This window comes from Tauraco erythrolophus, chromosome 4, assembly GCF_009769465.1.
Source record: "Tauraco erythrolophus isolate bTauEry1 chromosome 4, bTauEry1.pri, whole genome shotgun sequence".
Taxonomy (NCBI): Eukaryota; Metazoa; Chordata; class Aves; order Musophagiformes; family Musophagidae; genus Tauraco; species Tauraco erythrolophus.
In genome coordinates, this window is record NC_141468.1 from 2,150,773 (window position 1) to 2,176,763 (window position 25,991).

Consider the following 25,991-nt stretch of genomic DNA (forward strand, 5'->3'; position numbering starts at 1 on the left):
GCTTCTCATTAACCAACACCCCAAGTCCTTTTCCTCAGGCCTGCTCTCGATCCATTCTCCACCTGTACTTGTGCTTGGGATTGCCCCGACCCATGTGCAGGATCTTGCACTTGGCCTTGTTGAACTTCATGAGGTTCTCACAGACCCACCTCTCCAGCCTGTCAAGGTCCCTCTGGATGGCATCCCTTCCCTCCAGAGTGTCCACCACACTGCACAGTTGGTGTCATCTGCAAACTTTCTGAGGGTGCACTCGATCCCACTGTCATGTCTCCAACAAAGATGTTAAACAGCACTGGCCCCAGTACTGACTCCTGAGGAACGCCACTCGTCACTGCTCTCAGCTTGGACATTGAACTGTTGACCGCAACTTTTTGAGTGTGACCATCCAGCCAATTCCTTATCCACCGAGTGGTCCATCCATCAAACCCATGTCTCTCTAATTTAGAGACAAGGATGTCGTGCAGGACAGTGTCAAATGCTTTGCACGAGCAATTGTAATAGGCTACAGAGACCTCAAATGTGTGACTGTTTCCTTCAGGTCAAACATGAGTCACATCCGCGGGATGGTTTGTGAAACCTGACTTTGCTTTTCCACATCCGGAGAGGAAGAAAATAACTGGCTGCAAGACGTGCTGCTTCAATATGTCCATATGCAACTTAAAGCCATCTCCTCCCCAGGCTTTCCTGAATGTTTACGCGAAACTTGATTTTTAAAATAAGTTGAAGCGCTGCCATAACAGTGTGCCTAAAGGTAGAAATTGCTTTTATATAACTCACAGCTCCTCGATCAGCCTCAGTGCAGGACTTACACATCTGCAGATGACTTACACGGGAGCCTCGTAAAAGCTTCCACAAAAGGCAGTAACCACACTAGATGTTCCCTCCAGAGGAAGAATTATCTAAAGAAATACAGAAAGCAATAGGGAGAGTCAGACTCCCACAGAGAGATAATTTTGTCTCTCATTTCAAACTGAAAAAGAAGATTCAGCCGGAAATTCATCCATGGACTCAGCTGGTGGGTCTTCACCTCTTGACATTTTGGCTGTGCAACAGAAACAGATAAACCACACAAGAGACGAAAACATCTGCAAAGCACTTTGTACTGGTTTAGACACCGTGTCACTACAAAAAAAAATTGAAATATGAGGACCAGAACCCCAGGTGCTGCCTCAAAAGTCACACTTGTCCTTGAATGGGAAAAACTCAACGGACCAGCCATGACTGCTCCTTAATTCTTTTGATCGTTGGAAGCCAGCCTGAAAAGACAACTCATTGGTTTACACTAATAAATAATAACACCCAGTCGCTGTCAAAGCACGCACCCACCGCTACTGGTGAGCCATTTAAATGCCACTCGCTGTGACCATTCTTCTTCTTAATAACCAGTAACTTGATGGGAAGAAAACACGCCAAAGCTACCAGCGATGTCTCCTTGGAAAGTCACAAGCGAGTGACTTCACATGCAGGATAAGCGGTGCGGGCGATGGAGTAATGAGCTCCAGCAAGTCATTATTCTGCAAACAGCTGTACCCTCCGACTTTTGAAGGAGTTTTGCTGCTGGATTTTCAGCCACTGGAGCTTGGCCAAGAAAAATCATCACGTCCATCATGTACCCAGCACTGCTACAAGAAACAACGGTTGCAACGATGCTTTAAATGTAAAGGAAATATCCCACTTTGCTGCTATAGAGCGGAAAGATCAAAGCAACTTGCACTTTTTTTGTTGGATGGAGACAGGGCAACATGTTTTTAAGGCTGGTATTAGTAGTGACCACCTAGTTGGAAAGATTTATCACCTCGACATGAACTGTACAAGAACAGGCGACAAGAAGCTGTTGAGCTGCTTGTAGCCTCTAATTTATTATTGATTTAAACAATTACAGCCTGAAGTTTAATGCAGAATAATTTTGAGACAAATTAGTTTCATGGTTATTCAGTCACGCTTAAAAGGAAAAGGATTTACAATATTTTACATTTAAGGACAGAAGAACAGAAAAACAAGACCATCCTCCTGCTCAAATATAATATTTAGAAAGGACAGCTACAATTTTTTTTTTCTTTTCAAAATACAATCTTTACAGAAATTGATGATTCATCTGGGAGGACGTGATGGCATAGGATTCTAGAAAACCTCTTATCTATAAGCCAATTCAGCTCAAACGTGTGCTGATAGCTATCAAAAAGCAGCTATTATCGGCTTGTGCAGTGGCAACTGATAAATTATTGAGTCATGTTCAAATCACAGCACCGGCTCCTGCCGCAGAAGCTTCAGAAAGATCTTCGGGATAGAAAGGAGTGGGATGGTTGACCCACGAACCCCTCCATGAATGACACAAGGCATGGAAAAGTAACTCAGTGCTGGGAGAGAGGCGCAAGGCTCATCCGTGCGACACGCTGCATTTTCATCGTACCCATGAGGTGACGAGGGCAAAAATTTCTGGCTCGAGCACTGTCAATGTAGAAATAGCCTTTTTTTTTTTCCTTTTAATGTAAAATCAATAAAATTATTTTAGGGAGCTATTTGGATGACTTGGTTCAAAGAGGAAGCAATTTTTCTTCTCTTTCACAAAATTACCCTTCTATAATGTCGGGAACAGGCAGACCTTCTGACCATGTACATTTTGACCAAGAATAATTCCAGTTCAAAATGATTTCCATCCATCATGAGAAACAAATTATAGGAACTGGACGAGAAAATTCTAAGCCAGTCTGACTCTTCAACCCCAAATGAACTTTAAGAAAATATATCGATATTAGAGAACACATTTTCATGACTACAAATGAAGCCACAATCCACAAATATACATTATCCCATTAAGAATCCAAACCACATTTGTAAGGTTAACGGCCTCCATGGTGCTGCTCCAAAGCTTGTGTGTTAATATCACCATAAAGTGTTTTCAGCTCTCAATAAGGTCAGATGCCTGCACAGGCTGAGCTTGGGTTCGCGCTCATTTTAATTCTCGTAAGAGAAAACAAGAGAAAGGCAAACAATACAAAACACAACACAGAATATACCTATTTATTTCTACATCTCTCAAATAACATCTTCAATGGACTCCTCAGACTGTGAATAAGTAGAATTTTGCGTTCTATTTTAACTTATAGTTTCAATCTTCAGATACTTTTCCTGTTATGGAAGCTAAAACTGACCTAATTTTTTTTTTTTTTTTCAACTCTGTTCCAAAAATCAAGTCTTGGAAGACTCCTATGTGTGTCACAGATTTAGCATATTTCTTTTTTCCTAGGCATTAGCAATGGTGAGGAGTTACTGGCATTGCAGATAACTGCAAAACGAGGGTGAACTTTGTAATTTCTTCCCCGGTGCAGCCCCTCTCTGCTGTGCTTGTGCCATCCCCGATGAGCCAGTGCATTCGAATACTTGATCAACAAAATCCCTTCTGCTCTCACAGAATCTTGGAATCATAGAATGGTTTGGGTTGGAAGGGACCTCAAAGATCATCTAGTTCCAACCCCCCTGCCATGGGCAGGGACACCCTCCACTACACCAGGTTGCTCAAAGCCCCATCCAACCTGGCCTTGAACACTTCCAGGGATGGGGCAGCCACAACTTCTCTGGGTGAACTGTTCCAGTGCCTCACCACCCTCACAGCAAAGAACTTCTTCCTCATATCTAACATAAATCTCCCCTCTTCCAGTTTAAAGCCATTGTCCCGTGTCCTGTCACTACACTCCCTGATAAAGAGTCCATCCCCATCTTTCTTGTAGCCCCTTTAGGTACTGGAAGGCTGCTGGAAGGTCTCCCCAGAGCCTTCTCTTCTCCAGGCTGAACAGCCCCAACTCTCTCAGCCTGTCTCCAGAGCAGAGGTGCTCCAGCCCTCGGAGCATCTTTGTGGCCTCCTCTGGACCTGCTCCAGCAGCTCCATGTCCTTCTTGTGTTAGGGACCCCAGAGCTGAAGGCAGCACTGCAGGGGGGTCTCACGAGAGCTGAGTAGAGGGGCAGAATATCTTTAAAGTTGTTTCCAATACTCTGCTCTTGTTTCACCACCATTTCTGCTGCACTTTTACTATTACATCTTACACCTGATCGTCACTACTTTCACAGCGCCAAGGGAAAAAAAAAGACAAATGCCATTAAATCCACCTTCAGCTCACGAGAAGGCTCAACATGAGATATCCAGACACAACCTGCTCTTGGGGCAGTGCCCTGTTGTCACCTTACGTTGTGCACGCTCTGTTTATGTTGCGGCTGAAACAATTTTTCTTTTGGTAATTATTTATAACTGGTTGTATTCTGCCACTGTTCAGTTTTGATAGTTGAGTTTCTGAGAAGGGAAGCTTAAGCTCTGCCTTGGGAAAGAAGTTCAGGGATGCTGTGCTGCTCCAAAACATCATTTTAACTCCTGGAGATTTTCTAAACCATGTAAAGAAACTTTTTCCTCCCCTCTAAAGAAGCTGTTCCTCTCTAAAGACTTTGGAAAACTCTCTGCTGGAATCTAATTTAGCTTTGCCTCGGAGAGAGCTGTCCCATGCCTGTAGCAGGCATAGCATTAGTGACCATCAATACATGCAAAATTCCTAGTGATTTCCCCCAAATAATAACAATAATAATAATACTACTATTATGATATATCATTATAATATATATATGTTTTACAGTTTGAAACTAAGATAGTAAGTGGCAACATAAACCTGGGGAGATGTGTGCTACTTCCTAAGAATTCTGCAAATACTGTTCATCCCTGAGGAGTTGATTTTACAGATAAGAGGGAATAATTTAAGAGGATTAAAAGAGCTTGACCCAAATCACAGCAAGAGTCAGCCCTGACAGTTCATTCCTTTCAGTCCCATTCAACACGTATAATTCAGATTTTTCGGGGGGGGGGTTTCCATGCTGTCCCATTACCCATGTAGTTGAGATGAGAACTGCACTTGTTGCTATTATCACTACTCCACGTTACAGCTCAAAAAAGCAGTTTCAGAAGAGACTTCTCATATAAACACTCTAACTTCAAAGCCAAATCTCTCAAATCTCCCATCTCTGGCTGGAGAAGCGATACAGCTGCCTTGCTGCAACAGCAGCACATCAGTCACAAACACGCTGCACTTGGGAGGCAGCAGATCTCCTCTTTGCTCCTCCTGGTAGTTCAGCACGTGCTTTTAGTCTGGTGGCACGGCTCTATGATTTGCAAGTGCCCCTGGAACTTCTAAAGGGAGGCACACATTGAAAATCTTGAAAATAAACTTCTATGGTACAGGTTTAAGAAAGCTGGTAACAAGTCACTGTGATGGCTACAAGACGTCTTAATAATGACACACACCTGGCAAGATGCAAAGATGCTGTTAGTTTGACATATGTAGCAAGAGAGACATACTGGGATACACTGGAAGAGAGACACTCTGGTACAGGTTACCCAGAGAAGTTGTAGAAGCCCTGGAAGTGTTCAAGGCCAGGTTGGATGAGGCTTTGAGCAACGTGATCTAGGGGAAGGTGACCCTGCCCATGGCAGGGGAGTTGGAACTAGATGATCTTGAAGGTCTATTCCAACCAATTCTATGATTCTGTGGTTCTACAACCCCTCGCACAAGCAAAACTTAATAAGAGCGTGTGTACATCTACATACCTGCACACAGAGATCAGAAGAGGAAAGACTATACTAGCAGTTACGCTGGAATATATCATAGTTACAGACTCGATGTTGAGACAAATTTTGTGGGTCATAGAATCCTAGAATCACAAAATGGGTTGGGTTCAAAGAGATCTTGAGGATCATCTAGTTCCAATCCCCCTGCCATGGGCAGGGACACCCTCCACTATACCAAGTTGCTCAAAGCCTCGTCCAGTCTGGCCTTGAACACTGCCAGGGATGGGGCAGCCACAACTTCTCTGGGCAACCTGGTCTTCACCACCCTCAGAGGAAAGAAGTTCTTCCTCAGATCTAATCTAAATCTGCCCTCTTTCAGTTTAAAGCCATTGCCCCTTGTCCTATCACTACACTCCCTGATAAAGAGTCCATCCCTATCTTTCTTGTAGGCCCCCTTTAAGTACTGGAGAGCTGCTAGAAGGTCTCATCAGAGCCTTCTCTTCTCCAGGCTGAACAACTCTCTCACCCTGGAGCTCATAGGAGAGGTGCTCCAGCCCTCTGAACATCTTCATGGCCTCCTCTGGACCCACTCAAGCAGGTCCATGTCTTTCTTCATTGGATATATAGTCAGGTCATGGCTAGACATGAACAGTTAAGGGATGTACTGGCAGTTCACTCAGCTCCTACCTGCAGAAGAGGCCGCTGCACACCTAGGATCTTCATGGTATCTGCATTAGCCAATATTTTCAGGGGATCAGATGCCTTCGTGACGCCTTCGATCTCTTTATTAATCTCAGCCAGGACCTGATTGAGGAAGATGTTCTTGATGTACATGGTGAGGAACTCGCGGAGTGGACACTGCTTGGTTGGGCCAAGCTCCATGGCGTGCTCTATCTCCTGGATAAATCTGGAAAACAGAAAGGGAAGAATGCAATGTAGTTAAACCATGCAGTTACTCTCAACGTGTTAGCATTGCCTCTGCCATTCCTACATCTCAGAGACAAGCACCAGCCATGGGAGAATGACTATAGACTGTGATGGCATGAGGCATGAAGAGTAGAAAAGGTCCATAAGGTAGCCTTCAAAAAACCCAAACATAAAATTCCAATAGCTGGTGAGACAAAGACTCAATGGCTGGAGAAGAATAGACAAAATGAGGAATTGGCGAAAACCTACAATCCGGGCATGATTTGTGTTTACTGGTCCAAAAATCACTGACTGCTCTATTTGAGACCTACTGGAAAGATGTCTTTTTAAAAAGAAATCCTCCATAAAAAAAAATGGACCATGTCAGAAATCCCTTTCAAAAGGCCAAGCTCCTTCTGGTGTAGGTCACTTGTTTTCCACAGGCGGGTTCACTGTCTCTAAATTGAGCAGCAGGAAATTCCAGCTTCAAGCCTAGAGATAGCACTGAAAACACCAATGCATAGGTAGCACGTCAACATCGTACTGCACTATGTATGTCTGCATGATGTGAGGGTGGTGAGGCACAGGAACAGGTTGTCCGGAGAAGTTGTAGATGTCCCATCCCTGGAAGTGTTCAAGGTCAGGCTGGATGGGGCTTTGGGCAACCTGGTGTAGTGGAGGGTGTCCCTGCCCATGGCAGGGGGGTTGGAACTGGAAGATCTTTGAGGTCCCTTCCAACCCAACCCATTCTATGATTCTATGAATCTATGAATCTATGATTCTATGATTCTATGTGATATTTTTATTATGTGCTATTGTTTCACCCTAGGATCCCATTCCTGCGTACGCAGCACGGCATGCCGATTCCGGGAATATTTTAACACAAAATGTTTGCCATCTCCTCCTGCAAAATAGCTTTAGCTCAGTGATGCCATCTGTTTAACACGTAGGAGTTTCTTCTAGAAACTACTTTGTCATTTCCTTAACTTACATCCGAGGCAATGCAATTAGTCTTCTTTTCAAATTTGTGCATATCAAAATGATTAGGAATTGAGTATCAGGAGTCATTATGGATTGAGATATTCTGTCCAAAAGGGAGAAATATGCATGGTGGTTACACAGCCCTCTTCATCGACGCACGCAAGTGCCTCGCAGCCCTTTATATTTTAATCTCACTCCTGGACAGGCTGGGATTGTTTTTATCTTTATTTTACGCAGCAACAGCAGAAGCAAGTGTTTGACCTTGGATGTCCCAACATACATAGCAACACCTTCTGCACCCTGAAAGCCACCTCTTCTTCACTTAGGAAAGACTTTTTTTTTTGCAATTGAGACATCCCTAACAGTTCCATCGCGGTTAGCATTTATTAGGGTGCCATACCACTAACCATTTTCCCAAACACTTCAACGAGGTCTGCTTAATTGTCTGTAATTTTCTACCTCCGTGTTCAGCTCTCTAGAGGAGGCAGCTTGCCGTCAGAGGCCTGACTGAAGAGCCCCTGTCGATTTTAGTAGCCTGATTTCACTCAAATCTGAACAATTTGCTCCCTAAAGCCTCTGCGGTGTTGACTCCATCAGTCTAGAGTGACACTTTTGGGCCGATGCAGCTACTGCTTCCGTGGGGGGACCCGTTTGCAGTTGAGTTTGAAGACTGCTGCTCCAAAGAGGGATGCTGCCCGGAGAGAAGTACAAAGGATGGCAGTTTTATTCCCTGGCTTTCACAGATCAATAATGTGAATCAGCTTTCTCAAACAGGGAAACCACGGAGGCATCCGGGAAGAGAGCAGAGAGACCACCATCGAGCTTACCTCTGAAATAACGGACCTAATGTCACCAGCTTCGAGTGACAACCACTGACGTCCTCAAGGGACCACTGTCAAGGTTGATGGGACCATATTAAACTAGTTTACTGTATCTTTTCATGTCTGCCAATAAATTTGCAGCTCTTTCTTTATAAGCTTATTTACACAGCGCTTTTGATGCATAGAACTCGCCAAAAAATGTGAATTAACTCTTACAATACCTGCACCGTGCAGCCAAATACCATTACGCCTCTTCCAGATGGGAAAGGAGAGGCAGAGCAGCTTGAATTTGAAATGAGCAACTTTCAGTGAAGGAAACAACTTTGAAACATTTTAAAAATCCACCACGTGCTTAAATATGGCTAAACCAACATAAAGAGATAAAAACTTTGAGAGGGAGAACAATCACGTACAAACTAGCAGCAAAGTGTTAGAGCTCAGATGTGCTGAGCTGCGGCAACTCCTCATCCCACAATAGCTTGATGGTGTTTCTAAGTGTTTCCTATACCAGAGACTAAATTGCTTGTGCGAGGCTGTAGGAAAGGTCAGCGCCAGGGAAAGGTGTAATGAACAATTTTGGATTCCCAGTACCTGGCATTAATCACCATTTCAGATCTTTCCTAAAGACCCGTGTCTTAATCTCCAGGAAACTTTCCCTTGATTAGAGAACTGAGTTCTGGTGGTTGACACGTCCTAATCGGCTTTAATTTCTTGGCCGAAACAAGACAACAGTGGTTCACTTAAAACTGGTAAGAATCAAAACCACATCCCTATTTTCCTTGATATGAACCCTAAAGTAATCACAGATTACGAGAAAGCTGCTGGATGGCAATGACTCTGCGAGAGGGGATTTTATGAGTGCTCAGCAACGCTTGTGACAAAGAACAAATGGTCAAGAGCTTACGAAAGCAGATTTACACTCGATATCGGGAAAAAGTTATTAAGATTGAAACTCTGCACGGCATGAAGGACTAGAGGATATGGATGAGAGACCTTAAGTTTGAATGTTCAAGGATAGCTTGATTAAATGACAATGGTAATGAAAAATAGACAATTTCTGAAGTCTTCATTTAATCAAAAGATCGCTACCAAAGGAAATGGAAGTGGAGAAAGGGTAAAGAAAAATGTAGAATGGATGTCAGAGCATCTCTTAGAGTAGGGAACAGCCCAAAGAGTTCATAAATTTGATACTCTAATGGTATAAGTACATTGCCACGTAGTACAGTCTAAAAGAAGGACGACCGAGGTCCGGTTTGTTATGATCTGCTATGGTTCAAATCTGACCTCACCATGTCTTCACCAGCCAGGATGAGTCCCACATGGGCTCTGCAAATGGAGCACCTGAGGCAGCCACTGTGCAGCTCCAACCTTCATCCCACGAAGAGGAAAACCCCACTGAGCACACGACCAGGGTGCCCAAGTAAGTGTCACAAAGCTCTGGATACGGATGGACAGCAGATTTGCTCCAAGAATCCTTTGAGCATGCTCTACGCATTCTGTACCGGCAGGACTATTCAGAATGCCATTAAGAACAGATTCATCTAATGGAAAGCATCGATTTTAGACATTTGTGCTGGTTTGGGCTGGGGTGTAGTTAATTTTCTTCAAGTAGCTCCTATGAGGCTGTGTTCTGGATTAGTGCTGGAAGTAGTGCTGATAACACAGGGATGTTTTCGTTATTGCTCAGCGGTGCTTACACAGCCAAGGTCTTTTCTGCTTCTCACATTGTCCCACCAGCGAGTAGGTGGGGGGTGTGCAAGAAGCTGGGAGGGGACACAGCTGGGACAGCTGTTCCCAACTGACCAAGGAGATATTGTGTGCTGTATGATGTCATGCTCAGCATCTAAAGCTGGGAGAAGAAGAAGGATGGTCGGGGACATTATGAGTGATGGTGTTTGTCTTTCCAAGTCACCGTTATGTGTGATGGAGCCCTGCTTTCCTGGAGATGGCTGGACACCTGCCTGCCCATGGGAAGGAGTGAATGAATTCCTTGTTTTGTTTATGTGTGTGGCTTTTGCTTTACATATTAAACTGTCTTTATCTCAATCCACAAGTTTTTGCACTTTTACCCATCTGATTCTCTCCCCAGTCCCACTGGGGAGGAGCAAATGATCGGCTGCGCGGTGCTTAGTTGCCAGCCAGGGTTAAACCACAACAATATTTCTTAGGAGAATTAAGGATGCAAAGTCAAACCCTGACAAATTTGGAAAAGCAAGGACCGGAGTCACTGTGTCACCTTAGTCTGGCCTATTGTGCACGACATGGCGGTACCATTTTTAGTTACACAATGGCACACTATTGCTCTCATCAGCAGATCCTTGTCTTGTCCTAGGAACAGGATGGTCAGTGCTCGGACAGGGAATGTCACAGCATTGAGACTTTGCAACTCTCCGTCGCATGACCGGAGTAACACGCACCAGCAGCCAATTGTCACCCACATGACATCACTGTGATGTGAATTGAGACACTTCTGCCACAATATCCCATGGGGCTGTCTGCATCACTTCCAATCTTGATTCTTCCAGCCTTCTCATTCCTTCATACAACCCCTGTTTGTGGGAATTTGACCACCAGTTCTCTTATTTTCCTTGGTTCCCAATCCCACTCATTCATCCTACATTTCCTCTCTTTTCTTGGCACTGACATCAGGAAGTGTCCTCCTCCAGGTAGCTGGAGCCCAGCAGGTACGGGAGCCCAAAAAACACTGCGAGAGGAGGCAGTCCTTGGCTCAGGAACTGGCACTTTTGCAAGGTCCTTGCCCTTGGCTTGGTCCTGGTTAGCTATGGGCAGGACTGTGCCCAGCAGGAACTTCAACTGCTACAAACTGGAGGGCTCTTACAAGCTTGGGAGCACCACACTTCTTCAAAGGTGTATAACTAAGCCAAATTTTGGTGTATTTTCAGAGGAATGGCAAAAGGCACACCCTTTACACAACAGTTCTTCTTATGGAGAAATGCGAAGATGCGAATTCCCAGCCAAAGAAAAGGTCACCAGAATTTGTCAACATGTATGATGTATTTTGTCTTCTCATCCACAGAAAGAACAAGTATTTTAGACACATTTTTCTAAAAAAATATCTAGCCCCAGTTGGCAATGAAAGACCAGACAAATTACAAGAAACTGAAAATGAAGTTTTCAAAATGGGAAGTATTGGGTGGCATTAAAGACCTAACAGATAGTCTCTATTTTCTGCTTGGCAGACACACACATACATTCACAGGCACACACTGTGCTATTTATTTATTTAAATTTCAAATACCGCTGGATAACTTACTCAAACATAAGTCAGTCTTTATATAGAAAAAAATGCTCAACAGCATTTAAGAAAATATTCTAAGAACAAAAATGTTGCCATTTTACTCACACAAGCCATCCATGTAACTATTAAGATGTCAAAAAAGCAATTTTACCCATAGTTATCCCAGAGATCAACATTTATGTCTGTGTGTGAACCAGTATAAATGATAAAAAATCACATTTTGTTCAATGACATGCTTATACTGTGTTCAGCTCCAGGGTCACCAACAAAAGGACACAGACTTGTTGGAACGAGTCCAGAGGAGGCCACAAAGATGATTCAAGGGCTGGAGCACCTCTGCTATGGAGACAGGCTGAGAGAGTTGGAGCTGTTCAGCCTGGAGAAGAGAAGGCTCCGGGGTGATTTTATCGCAGCCTTCCAGCACCTAAAGGGGCTACAAGAAAGCTGGAGAGGGGCTTTGGACAAGAACATGTAGTCACAGGACAAGGGGCAATGGCTTTAAACTGAAAGAGGGGAGATTTAAACTAGATCTAAGGAAGAAATTCTTCACTGTCAGGGTGATGAGGCACTGTCACAGGTTGCCCAGAGAAGCTGTGGCTGCCCCATCCCTGGAAGTGTTCAAGGCCAGGTTGGATGAGGCTTTGGGCAACCTGGTGTAGTGGAAGGTGTCCCTGCTCATGGCAGGGGGGTTGGAACTGGATGATCTTGAAGGTCTCTTCCAACCCAAACCATTCTATGATTCTTTGATTGTATAATATGTGTAAAAGTAGAAGTAGAGAAAACTTCGTGGCATTTGACTAAAGCGGAGCACCAGGGACGTTAGGTCTGGACACAATTCTTCAAATTGGGTTTGGACATACCCGTACATGCGTAAATCCAAATGACCAAAAAAAAAACCTCAATCAAAAAACACTGCGATGGTGAAAGGCTGTGTCACTGAGCCCTTTATTTTAGTTTTACTCTCCAAAGAGGGAAATCTGAGACACAGCTCGCTGTAAAAGGGGCCATAAAGAAGACCTTGGAGGAAGAGCTTCGAGTCACTTTCCATTTCCTCCGATTATTCTACTCGAAAAAGAGCCATTCAGCTGTAATTTAGTAGGCTTTCTGAAACAGTATCAACAACCACATTGAAAATCATCTCTCACCGGCACACAAAAACTGCAGGAAAACCTATAAAGGTTAACACGCCGTGGGGTGTGCTCTCTAGCTGCGAGAGAATGAGCCACATGGCACATTCTGGATAGAAACCTCCCCTAACACTGAGCAATTACACTTATTTAACATCACCACGACATATGTCAGACCTACGTAGTGAAAAAAATGTTTTCTCTGAATAAAAATGGAGAGCGAGGTGTGTCACCAGATTTTGGATAATGGTCACTGTAGAAAATCCTGGGAATTGCCTGAAATCCTAAAACGGCTCGTGGGGATGTCACTGCTCTGAAGGACACTTTTAGGAGATGTCTGGCCAGGATGGAGTTCTTGAAGAGAGCAGTCAGGAAAACAAAAAAAAAGAAATTTGCATCTTATCCTGAATTCAGAACCTGTATTTTCAAAACGATGCACAATTTTTAACTTGTTTTATCCTCCTATGAAAGCGTTTGAGGTGATTTGCAGCTGCAATTAAGTGTTCCCTTTAGACAGAAAAGCACTTTCAGTAAAATGAAGGATCTTTTTGTAAATGACAGTCATTTGGATTAAAAAAAAGAAAAAAAAAGGCAACCCATTTCAGAAAATTTAATTCATTCTAACTTACAACTTAATTGGCTATGAAGACTGTCTTACCTAGTCTGAAAGTGTGTAATAAAAACCATAAAACCTAAAAAACTATATGGAATGATTTAGAAACCTTCAACTCTCCCCTCCTCTGGCTGTCTTCTGTCTTCTTGTTATCAGATGTCTTCTAAAATATCATCAAAAGGAACTGAAGATATGTCATTGAAAGTGCTTACTGTCAACTATTCCCTTGTTAATGATGAAGATAATATTATCTGAAATTCCCTCCTCACAAAAATGATTTGACAGCAAAAAAAATAAAATAAATCAAAACCTTATTAGGAAAATTTTTACAGACATTCAGCCAAAATTTACATTTCAATTTGTTTCATTTTTGTATGATCCTAAGCTGTTCTTTTTCTTCTATCTTAGTCATAAAACATCCAAGTACCTGGAGTGAACCTTTTGGTCAGCTGACAAAAAGTAAGGAAATCCTGATGAAACATAAGTTACTGACAGAACGGCAAATCCTGAACTGGTTGTTCAGCCTCCATGCAATTAGAGATAAAATACTCAAGACTATATGTTCTTGAAGGTTTGAAGACACATTCAAACTAAAAGAGACGCCTGAAGATCCCAGGTTGTTCATTTCCCATCCGAAAGTCTGCCCATCCCAGCAGTGGGTGTTTTGGGAGAGAGTCAACAGAAGGGACAGCCAAACATGATGTTCTCCTGCCAAGCTCTTTGATAACCAACATGGTACAGCTCTGATTCCTAATCTACCACCCTTGTGACAACGTTGTCAGGCAAAGAGGCAATTTCAATAACTATGTGCAACCAAACTGGTACCACTGCTCTTGAACAATTATTTCAGCATATTCACCTCATACGACGATCCATTATAGAATCATAGAATGGTCTGGATTGGAAGAGACCTCAAAGATCATATAGTTCCAAGCCCCCTGCCATGAGCAGGGACACCCTCCACTACACCAGGTTGCTCAAAGCCCCATCCAGCCTGGCCTTGAACACTTCCAGGGATGAGGCAGCCACAACTTCTCTGGGCAACCTGTTCCAGTGCCTCACCACCCTCATTGTAAACAATTTCTTCCTTAGATCTAGTTTAAATCTCCCCTCTTTCAGTTTAAAGCCATTGCCCCATGTCCTGTCACTACGTGCCCTTGTCCAAAGCCCCTCTCCAGCTTTCTTGAAGCCCCTTTAGGCACTGGAAGGTGCTGGAAGGTCTCCCTGGAGCCTTCTCTTCTCCAGGCTGAACAGCCCCAACTCTCTCAGCCTGTCTCCATAGCAGAGGTGCTCCAGCCCTCAGATCATCTTTGTGGCCTCCTCTGGACCTACTCCAACAGCTCCATGTCCTTTTTCTACTGGGGACCCCAGCGCTGAACATAGTATTCCAGGTGGGGTCTCACGAGAGCAGAGCACAGGCGCAGAATCACCTCCCTCGACCTACTGGACATGTAGGTTGGAGTATGTAGTTGGAATAACATCTACTTCTCATTCATCCCACAGTCTAGTCCATCCTCTGACTCCTCTCTTCTCTGCCAACGTGAGACCTACTGATGCTCCCGTACCAAAATGTATCGACCATTACACACATGCAGAATACAATAAATACAATTAAAAAAGTCACTGCAGTGCATAGACCAGAGATCGTTTGTTACTGAAGACCAATCGAATACGCACTAAAGTAACAGAAATCACATTATTTTGCATAAAATCTTGACTACGGAGAATTATTTTGGTCACATTATCAGTTACCCCGGGATTGATATTCCACTGAGGAGCACACCGCTGATAAATATTGTGGCTATGTGCAAGATAACGGAGCTGCTTCCGAACGAAGTAAGTCCAAAGGGAGCTGTATGCAGGGGACAACAGCAGGAATAAAGGTTTAAGCTCTTCTCTAGGTGACCCAAAATGTGACTAAAACTGTAATTATCATAAAAAAGCGTAAACCGCTCTGGGACACTCAATGGAGATTTAGCTACGGTGAGTGCATTTAAAATCTTAGCAAAACCAGACAAAAACCTAGGAAATATCAGATAAAAAGCATTAATTTTCTGCTATTTTGAAATACTATATACAATAGAAAACTTCCAGGAAGGTAATGGCAATGGAAAATGACTACTGTTAACAGAAAACACCAGGTTTGGGGCATTTTTCACTAAAATATTAAGTGAAACCTTAATATTTTTAGTAACAAATTACTAACACAAATTACTGGCACTACCAGCCAGATGGGTGACAGCAACACCAAGCTGAGTCTGATGGACTTTTTCGGGCCAGTGGCCAGATTCTACTGTCAGTCACCATCACTTCAATCCCTCCCTTACACAAACACAAATCTCCAATCAAAAAAACCCTCAGCTACTTGATACAGATCTTTTGGGTAGTGTAAAGGCTTCTGAGTACATCCCCGTAGAGCTGACAGCTTTAGTGCTGGAAGATGAAAGAGTCCAGAACTTCTTTTTCAACAGTAGCTAAAAAATACGAGCTTTAAAAAATTTATTTCCATGTTCTAGCTGCTCATCCATGAGACTGGAGTAAGAAGTACCTCCTTCCCATGCAGGTGTAATATAAAAATAAGTATTTTGTTGCCTCCAAGGTGCTACAACACCACACAGACTCTGAAATAAAAAAATATTATAACTTAGCTATCCTCTTGTGCTAAAAATATTGCTTATTTAGTGCTCATCTATCACCTGAAGAACATAATTTTCTGAATTAGTGCAACTATCTCAGGACAGACCAGGTGCAATATCTTCTGATGCTTCCAGAGGAGAATAATGGCTAGTGTTTGGACCACAAGATGCAGAGCCAGAACGAATTAGACCTAAAGGTTCATCATGTATGGAAATGTGTACCTCGTATCCTACAGCTCAGATGCCTCTCACCGAGCCAGAACCACGAGCAGCACCAGCAGAACCACAGTGTGGAAATTTGTTGGAGAGGTCGAACCTTGGAGGCAAACGTTAACGTGCTAATTACAACCTTTCCAACTGCGTAATTTGAACAGCACCTCACATTTCCAATCCTCTCCTCATGGCCTCAAACCTGCTTTTATTTGCTTTTGAGGGTGCTGTTGTAGCTGAACGTCATCATTAACACTCACCAGCACAGGAATGAACGGAAACATCCTTCTGCTCTAATCCAGATAAGTAGAGGTGATGTGGGTGCGCCGCCACAAAGCCTCGTCCTCGCTTTTCATAGAATCATAAAATGATTTGGGTTGGAAGGGACCTGAAAGATCATCTATTTCCAACCCCCCTGCCATGGGCGAGGACACCTTCCACTACACCAGGTTGCCCAAAGCCTCATCCAACCTGGCCTTGAACATTTCCAGGGATGGGGCATCTACAACTTCTCTGGGTAACCTGGTCCAGTGCCTCACCACCCTCAGAGGGAAAAATTTCTTCCTTAGATCTAAACTAAATCTCCCCTCTTTCAGTTTAAAGCCATTGCCCCGTGTCCTGTCACTACACACCCTTGCAAAAAGCCCCTCTCCAGCTTTCCTGTAGCCCCTTTAGGTACCGGAAAGCTGCAATAAGATCTCCCCGGAGCCTTCTCTTCTCCAGGCTGAAGAGCCCCAACTCTCTCAGCCTGTCTCCATAGCAGAGGTGCTCCAGCCCTCAGATCATCTTCATGGTCTCCTCTGGACCCGCTCCAGCAGCTCCATGTCCTTCTTGTGTTTGGGACTCCAGAGCTGAACGCAGTATTCCAGGTGGGGTCTCCTGAGAACAGAGCAGAGGAGCAGAATCCCCTCCCTCGACCTGCTGCCCACGCTGCTTTGGGTGCAGCCGAGGACACGGTTGGCAATATTGTTTTCATTTTCTTCTCATCAGAGGTACATCTCATCCGCAGGAGTAACGATTTCCTCGACGGAGCTGGCACAAGGTAATTCATGCATCGCAAACGCTGGCAAGAGCCCACTCGATGGAAGGTTTCTGCCGCGGTGGTTGGACCGATGCTCACATCTCGTGGTCTCTGTCCTCTCATCTCTTGCGAGGGCAGGAGTGAGCTTGAGGCAGCGGCTGCGTTTCCATCTGCTGCCAAACCTCAGCTAACAGCCAGGCGTGATTTTTGCAAAAGGGATAAATCTGTACGAGGAGCAGTCCAGAGTTTTGTGACCCTCCTGGAGAAAATGAGTTTCAAAACGAACAAAACGGCGTAACTCAGAGTCTGTACTGTGAAACGAAGGGTATGAAATGTGTATCAACATCACGGTCCTGGGCAAAGCATGGGAAAATATACTGTACAGACCACTGGAACGGGGCTACCTCGCTTAGGAAACAGAACCTGAGCAGGTTTCGAGCCTAGTTGTAAATTTGGAAAGGCATTAGGCTGCAGAGTTAAAACTCAATCCATCGGGCTGTGAATTTACGGCAGCGAAGCGCTAACTTTAGTCCTCTTCTATCTCCAGACACCGTTCTTGCAAAGATGTTATTTCTTTTTCTGCAGATGAAACAGAGCAATTACCAGCGCCACAAATCCGTGTATAACATTTATATGTCTGGAAGACCCACGAGCAGCTCCCTCTGCGAGCAGATGTGGTACAGCTGCTCCTCTCTGATGGCAGGCAAGAGAAGAGTAACTCGAGCGTGAAATCAAATCAGCTCTTTCTGGTAATGAGGGCGCACCCGAAATACAAATCATGAGTGCTACAGGGAAAGGAACACAAGCTGGAGCTGCAGCAGCAGTTGCTGGTGGAGGTTTTGGGGATTTAGCTCCCTCCCAAGGAGCTTTGCACATTAACCAACTGGTCCACTTTAGACTCAGGTGGGATCTCTATGTGGTATGGAGGACCTTGACAACCTTGAGAGGTGGGCCTGTGTGAAACTTATGAAGTTCAACAAGGCCAAGTGCAAGGTCCCGCATGTGGGTCAGGGCAATCTCAAGCACAAGTACAGGCTGGGCAGAGAATGGATTGAGAGCAGCTCACAGGAGAAGGACTTGGGAGTGCTCCTTGATGAGAAGCTCAACATGAGCTAGCAATGTGCGCTGGCAGCTCAGAAAGCCAATCGTGTCCTGGGCTGCATCCAAGCATGGGCAGCAGGTCGAGGGAGGGGATTCTGCGCCTCTGCTCTGCTCTTGTGAGACCCCCCTGCAGTGCTGCGTTCAGCTCTGGGGTCCCCAACACAAGAAGGACATGGAGCTGTTGGAGTGGATCCAGACGAGGCCACAAACATGATCCAAGGGTTGGAGCACCTCTCCTCTGAAGACAGGCTGAGAGAGTTGGGGCTGTTCAGCCTGGAGAAGAGAAGGCTCTGGGGAGACATTCTAGCAGCCTTCCAATACCTAGAGGGGCTACAAGAAAGCTGGAGAAAGACTTTTGACAAGGACATGGAGTGACAGGACACGGGGCAATGGCTTTAAACTGAAAGAGGGGAGATTTAGATTAGATCTAAGGAAGAAATTCTGCACTCTGAGGGTGGTGAGGCACTGGTACAGGTTACCCAGAGAAGTTGTGGCTGCCCCATCCCTGGAAGTGTTCAAGGCCAGGTTGGATGAGGCTTTGGGCAACCTGGTGTAGTGGAGGGTGTCCCTGCTCATGGCAGGGGGGTTGGAACTGGATGATCTTTGAGGTCCCTTCCATTCTGTGATTCAAGATTGAGTTATGGCTTTTCAGTTGAGCTGCAGTAAGTGGCTAGACATTATTCTGGTTGGTGTTTATTCCTATTGTGACCTGGAAGTAAACCGTCACTCATGGCTTCCTTGACATCTGGAAAGGGTCAGTTTGGCTTCCTCGACTCCTTCTGAACTCCCAGTCCATAAAAGTACTGGAGGGATCTGGGGCTTTGGAGAAATTTTGTTACCCTACAAGGTGTACATTTCATCAGAGAAATCTATGAACTCACACTTTCTCCTGAGACCACCTTGGTGTAAAGCAGAGAACGGTGGCTTCAGTACATACAGCACAGTATGAGATGTTAAAGCAACGTCATGTCTGTGGCTCCTTGCGAGAGCCGTCCCTTGGCGTTGGCCTTCCACCCCCCTACAGCAGACGAATTCAGTTTGCTCCACGTCTTCGCAGAGGTCTTTTAGCTCAAACCTGAAAAACCAGAGCTTTGTTCAGATCCTGAGGACCCTCCGCAGCGTACTTGTTAAGAGATGGGATTTCACCCCCTGGCACCAAGACAAAAACCTCTTCAGATGTCGCCGGGGAGCAGCGAGTTACTTTTGCTTCCTTCCACGAGGCTGCACATCGCCGGAGCTGCGTACGTGTCTGTGTGCACGTAGTTGTACGCACCAGCGTGTAACGGAGTCTCCTCTCAGCCTGTCCTTCACGGGTGCTTTTGAGAGCAGACTTTCACTTTTATTCTGCTGACCCCCTACAGACTCGTAACTACACTACGAGGCCTCTGAGTTCATTTCGAGAACAAATATAAAATAGATTTATTCCCCAAACGCCGTGAACCTTTTGATCCCTTTGAGCAGGTACAGGTGCTTTACAATGTGAACCTGGAAGCAGGAAACCTGTGGTCAAATGTTTTTGTCTTTTCCTAATTTATTGAGGAACTTTTTGGCTGGTTTGGGTCTAAAGAGCCTCAGTTTCCCCATTACTGCAACAAGCAACGAATGTTGGCAAAGCAAGAGGTCTTCAAAACTGCAGAAGGGTCCAGTAGCGTTAAGATGCCAACGAGCCTCAACTGTGCACATCCAGGTTAAGAAGAAAATGGAAAATGCTGCATCGCCAGCGAACTGGGACCGCTCAGCAGTTGTGGCAACACGCTTCACCTTCAGCCTGAAACACAGCTTTGAGGAGCTACTACTTTGTCATTTGTCACCCAAAAAAAAAAAAAAAAAAAATTAAAAATGGATGTTTTAAGTTGATACAGAACTGAGCAAACAGCTCCTCTAACCAGCCACCTCTTTTGCTCTCCTGAAGCTGCACCACCAAATCCCTCCGCTCTGCTCCCTGAAACCTCTGACCCACAACCAGACCGACGTTGAGCAAAGCCTGCCAGTTGCCTCAAAGCGACCAAGATTGCTTCATGACGGAGATGATGATCCAAAAAGACCACTGAACTAAATTACCCACTGTCAATCCGTTTGTCATTTAAATCCAATCCTGCAGAAGCCAGAAGATAAAAGTACTACGGTCAATTAATCGCTCTCTTTATTGTCTGCAATGTTTTTATTTTTGGGTGAATGCAGGGCACGTGTCCACTTAGGGACACTTTCTACCCAGCTCTGACCATGGGATGAAGTCAAACTTGTACGATCCCACCACTGCTTTTCCTTCTAACTTACTACAGAAGTTAGAGCAATGCTTTACTTCCCATGAAACTACAGCAAGTAACACGATTTCACCACTACTGGTGTGTTCGGTACCGTGTCAGGTAGAAAATACATACGGTCTTGCTCAAAAACCGCTACAATTTTAAACAATCTTGGCAGTCAATTCCAAACGAATTCCTGCCTATCGAAAGAAATATTGTGGGGTATCATTAAATGCAGATAAACCACTTGAGCATCGTGCACCAATAAAGATGTTAACAGAGCCATCGTACAACATCATCCAGTTCGTAGATTCATAGATTCATAGATTTCTAGGTTGGAAAAGACCTTAGAGATCATTGAGTCCAACCGTCCCTAATCCCCATTAAACCATATCGCTAAGTAGATCATCCACCCTATTCTTAAACACATCCAGGGATGGGGACTCAACCACCTCCCTGGGCAGCCTATTCCAGTGGCTGACAACCCTTTCAGAGAAGAAATACTTCCTAACATCCAACCTGAATCTCCCCTGACTAAGCTTATGCCCATTTCCTCTTGTCCTATCACCCATCACTAATGTAAAGAGCCCTTCCCCCACCTCCCCACCATCTTTTCTCAAGTATTTGTAGGCTGTAATCAGGTCTCCCCTCAGCCTCCTCTTCTCCAGGCTAAACAGCCCCAACTCCTTCAGCCTCTCCTGAGGCTGTTTTATTTTCGAGCCCCTTGACCAGTTTAGTCGCCCTTCTTTGGACCCGCTCCAGGAGCTCAATATCTCTCTTAAAGCGAGGGGCCCAAAACTGGACACAATATTCCAGGTGCGGCCTCACCAGTGCCGAGTACAGGGGCAGGATCACTTCCCTGCTCCTGCTGGTCACACTATTCTTGATACACGCCAGTATCCCATTGGCCTTTTTGGCCACCTGGGCACACTGCTGGCTCATATCAAGCCGGTAGTCAACCAACACCCCCAGGTCCTTCTCTGCCAGGCAGCTCTCCAGCCACTCCTCCCCGAGCCTATAGCGATGCTTGGGGTTTTTACGCAAAGTGATCTGAAATACCAAGTTGACTCACTTTAGCTTTTTGTGTTATTAAATCCTATTTCCTTTAAGGCCATATTACATTCTGTTTGTTGCAACGATAAACCCCCTCTCGACTTCACACTCTCTCCCGAGCACAACAGCTTCGTAAAAATTAACTTATTATCCATCTTATTTTTAAATCTGCTCTGGCGGCACGTTCGTGGTGCTCGAAGCCCACAGCTCTCAATCTGGCCCCCGTAAAAAGCAACATATGCTGACTATAAATCTTCAAAATGGCTCTATTAATAGAGTGGCTGCGGTGACAGCTTTACAAATGGGCACCATCTTTATGCAAACTGGTTTTTATTAGATTACGTTCTAATGATTTGTAAGACGCGAGGACAGCTTTGGAGCGGACGGCGGCGAGGAACGACTCCAACCAGCCAGCGGATTCGAAGACCGTGAATTCGGTGCGGCAGGTTGTGTCCACTTGCAACAGCAGATACTATCAGATCAGCTCTGCTACACCTCTCTGCTCCTCTGCTTTTCTCAATCAGATAGTAAACAGCCGAACAATTGGCTCTGTGTCTGCCAATCCAATTACTTCTTACTTGCTCTGTGCTGACACTCCATTAAATAACCAGACAGATGTCGCAATCTTTCATTATGGACCTGCTGGAGCGGGTCCAGAGGAGGGCCATGAAGATGATCTGAGGGCTGGAGCACCTCTGCTATGGAGACAGGCTGAGAAAGTTGGGATTGTTCAGCCTGGAGAAGAGAAGGCTCTGGGGAGACCTTCCAGCACCTTCCAGTACCTAAAGGGGCTATAGGAAAGCTGGAGAGGGGCTTTGGACAAGGGCGTGGAGTGACAGGACAAGGGGCAATGGCTTTAAACTGAAAGAGGGGAGATTTTGATTGGATCTAAGGAAGAAATTTTTTACAATGAGCGTGGTGAGGCTCTGGAATAGGTTGCCCAGAGAAGCTGTGGCTGCCCCATCCCTGGAAGTGTTCAAGGCCAGGTTGGATGAGGCTTTGAGCAACCTGGTGTAGTGGAGAGTGTCCCTGCCCATGGCAGGGGGGTTGGAAGTACATGATCTTTGAGGTCCCTTCCAACCCGAACCATTCTATGATTCCAGGATTCTATGAAAAGCCTGGTCCAAGAGATCATAACTCCAGGGGCCAACCAGAGATGTCCTGGAGGATTTGGGCTTGATGGAGCTACTGCCTCCAGGAGCACATAGGGTCGAGTTTAGATGTCTTGCTATAGACACCTAACTTAGGCATTGCAGCACTGTGGCACCTACAGTGAAAGGCTGATGAGTGATTCTGGGTGTCCTCTCCACAGCAGTTGGCTTTCCTTTTAGTCAGCATGGAGAGATGGCCAGGAGACCCAGTTCAACCATCAGCTGGAAGATGGTTGCATCCCACAGTCCTGTGTCCTTGCAAGTATTTGGGAAATGCAGTTCCATGACCAGTGCTGCTCTATTCACATCTAGACCACTTCCATTTTATAGTAGGAAATAAGACACCGTTACCCCAGATATCTGCGGCTGAGCATTAAGTCATCCTATCCCAGTCAACGGCAAGTTCATTCCTGAAGCCTCCTTTCTACTTTTTAATCCTGTGCCCAAGGCTTTCAAAGATATTGCCCTGAGATACATCAGATGGACTAGAAGAACACAGATCCTAGATCATTTACGTATACCTTATTGCCTGACTTGAAAATCTGGATGGGACAACATTTGGCTAATCAAGGAAGTTGCTCTGTGTTTCAGCAAGAGCCAAATTCATCAGTGGTGGAAGTCTACTCACACATCGGAGAATATTACTCTAAGTAAAGAGGTGGATTCTGTAAGTAAGGAAACTGAGGCAAAGAGTGGCCATCGCTGAACACCCAGGAACAGCATGGATGTGTGCAACAGGCCTAGAAACGAGAACATAAAAGTCTTCCTAAGGTCACAGCTTCTCCGTAGCCATGGAGCTACGTCTTCGTTTTCATGGGCAGACTCAAGAAAGATGCAGACTGCCCTGTGGTCAGATCTATTGAGGGAATCATCCAGACCCACGCTGCAATGACTTGAGTTCCTCTTCTGCCTTGCTCATCACTGAGGATAATGACTTAGTTTGGTAGGATCTTGAGACTCCCTGCCATCCTGGTATGAACAGGATTGCCCAGAGGGTACTGGGACCCATAAACACACGGTTGAAGCAAACGGGGGTGATTGCACTAGAAGGAGGGAAGCATTAACGTGCTGAGTCACTTTAAGCAGGCAACTTTAGAGCTCTTTAACAAGGAGAACAATTTTATGGTCTTGGTTTGATGAAAAAACCATGGTCATTAAGTACATCACCATCTTTTCTAAACTATTCTGTTCCTTACTGATTAGGGAGTAACTACCTTCTGCAGTAAGCCCATCTCTGCCTTTTCTTTCCCTTTTCTGAGGACAAACACGAGAAGCCTAGGGCCACATCAAAATTAGGAGCAACGAGTAAACAAATACAAAGCCTCCTTTGAAGATTCTTGTTCCTTATCAGCCTGTTGTAATGAATGCCTGTTGCTCTGCAAAGGGAATTGAGAAGTGGAGAGATGTTGGTTTGAGAGCCCCAGAGGAAGAATTAATATACTGACCTTCAATAAAAAGATGCACTAGCGCCTCTGGTACTCCTCCATCTGACCCAGAGGGACCTCCAAAGAGATTTCAGCTACTACAGCTAATTCAGCTCCTGACTTTTGGCAATTAAGGGATCAAATAACACAAATCAAGGATATTTTTTCGCCATGCGTGCAAGCAACCTACAGGAAACAAACCAGGATCCCTACTGATTTTCACACAGAGTAGAGTTGACCTGAGATGTTATTGAGCTGAGTTGGGTTTTAATCATACTCAATCACACGGAAATTACGAGACGAGAGTATGCACAACACAATTCCCTCCAAGACACCCAGGTAAACGAGCACACAAATATTAGAACGCAATCTGAGCACAATTACTTTACTTTCTCACTGACCTTAGACATGCAACCCCACCGAGGAAAGCTTGGCGGCTTTCATGCCACGGATCTGGCATCCAAGGTAACAGTGCCCGTGCCACTCAGTTACAGCTATTGGCACAGGAATGCAAAGATCCTGTATATAAATAGCTGCCAGTGTAAAGATACTGCACTTTTGAGATTGAGATTGCAAACCAAGCCAAGTGAAGTTAAGCCACGCGCAGTTTCAATCTAATCATGCTCATTAGTAAGTTGGCAGAAGAACTTAACTCAATTGGGGCACGCTAATATTGCTATTTCGGAAGGCAAGAAAAAGTCATCAAAGAACCAGTTGTGCTCCAGGCTGTAGTTATTAGTAAGTGCACACCTTGTCTACAGAGCCAGAGCTGCAGAAAAAGAAGCAACGGAAAGTTTACCACATGCCCTTGAAGGTATTTACGGCAGGGAAATTATGCCACAATCTCAGTGGCCACCACTGTTTCTCTGAAGGGTTGAGACGAGGCTCAGTGGGCTCATTTTACAGGGAGAGATGCTTGCAGAATGTGTTTGTGGAAACCAGAAACAGCTTCCAGAGTAAATACAGATGAAAAGCAGGTATCTGAATTGTCTCTGATCATCTACCTCATTTGCCAACCAGGGTCTGGTCCAAGCTAATGAGAAAAACGGATTTGCATCATAACAGACCTGAGCAACAACACTGTGCTACTGGAGGCAGCACATTTGGACAAATTGGATGCTGCACCTCCATTAGGGATCTCATTCCTCTTCTCAAAAGATTGAGGGTATTTGCTTCAATGTCCTCAACAATTTCCAACACCAGGTGTTACATTCTTCCTAATTAATTTAACTAGTTACAACTAATTCCCTGTGTAGTTCCATTTGTGTACAACTTCTTTTTTCAACTCCTGATCTTAAAAACTGAAATGAGGAATTACTGACAGATGATGTCTTCTGCCCAGACACTTAGTTTCTGTCCACAGAGTGATCCTTATGGAACACACATAATTCATTAGCCTAATAAAGTGAGTGAAGTTGCTGCAAAACACAGCATAAACAGATAAGGGCTGCATTGCCACTGGGAAAACTACTTTCTGACCCTGTCCACAAAATTTTCTGTTCATACGTGTGTCAGTTTTATTGTCCCATAATTACTTTGCACGGATGATACGTGGTACAGCAGGAGCAGCACTTGGTTCTATAAACGTAATTGTATAAAATGAGGCTGTAAGACACACTATGACTCTTAATTATAGACTCTCAGGCCAAAGGACCCAGGTTTTAGAGCGAGACAAAATTGTTTAGACACAGGCGCAGAACAGGAGAACTTAATGGAGCCTATGGACTGGAAACACTCCATACCAAGCTCACAAATCAGGCTGGAAGAGGCCAGTAAGATGTGACTGAGGTTGTAGAGCCTTTCCATTCCATAACGTGGGACATAAACCACCTGGTAGCGCTAAAGGCGAGGCTGCTGATGACCTTGTCCTCCCACTACCATAAATCAGTGCTGGAAC

General features: G+C 44.8%; 1 protein-coding gene across 1 annotated transcript in view; it reads right to left on the reverse strand.

The window, feature by feature from the left end:
• Window positions 1-25,991, reverse strand: part of EXOC4 (exocyst complex component 4) — a 457,215-nt gene that overhangs the window by 117,676 nt on the left and 313,548 nt on the right. The window contains exon 11 of the mRNA XM_086610028.1: window positions 6,233-6,452. Coding sequence (XP_086466154.1) covers window positions 6,233-6,452 — 220 coding nt within the window. The remainder of the gene's footprint in view (window positions 1-6,232; window positions 6,453-25,991) is intronic.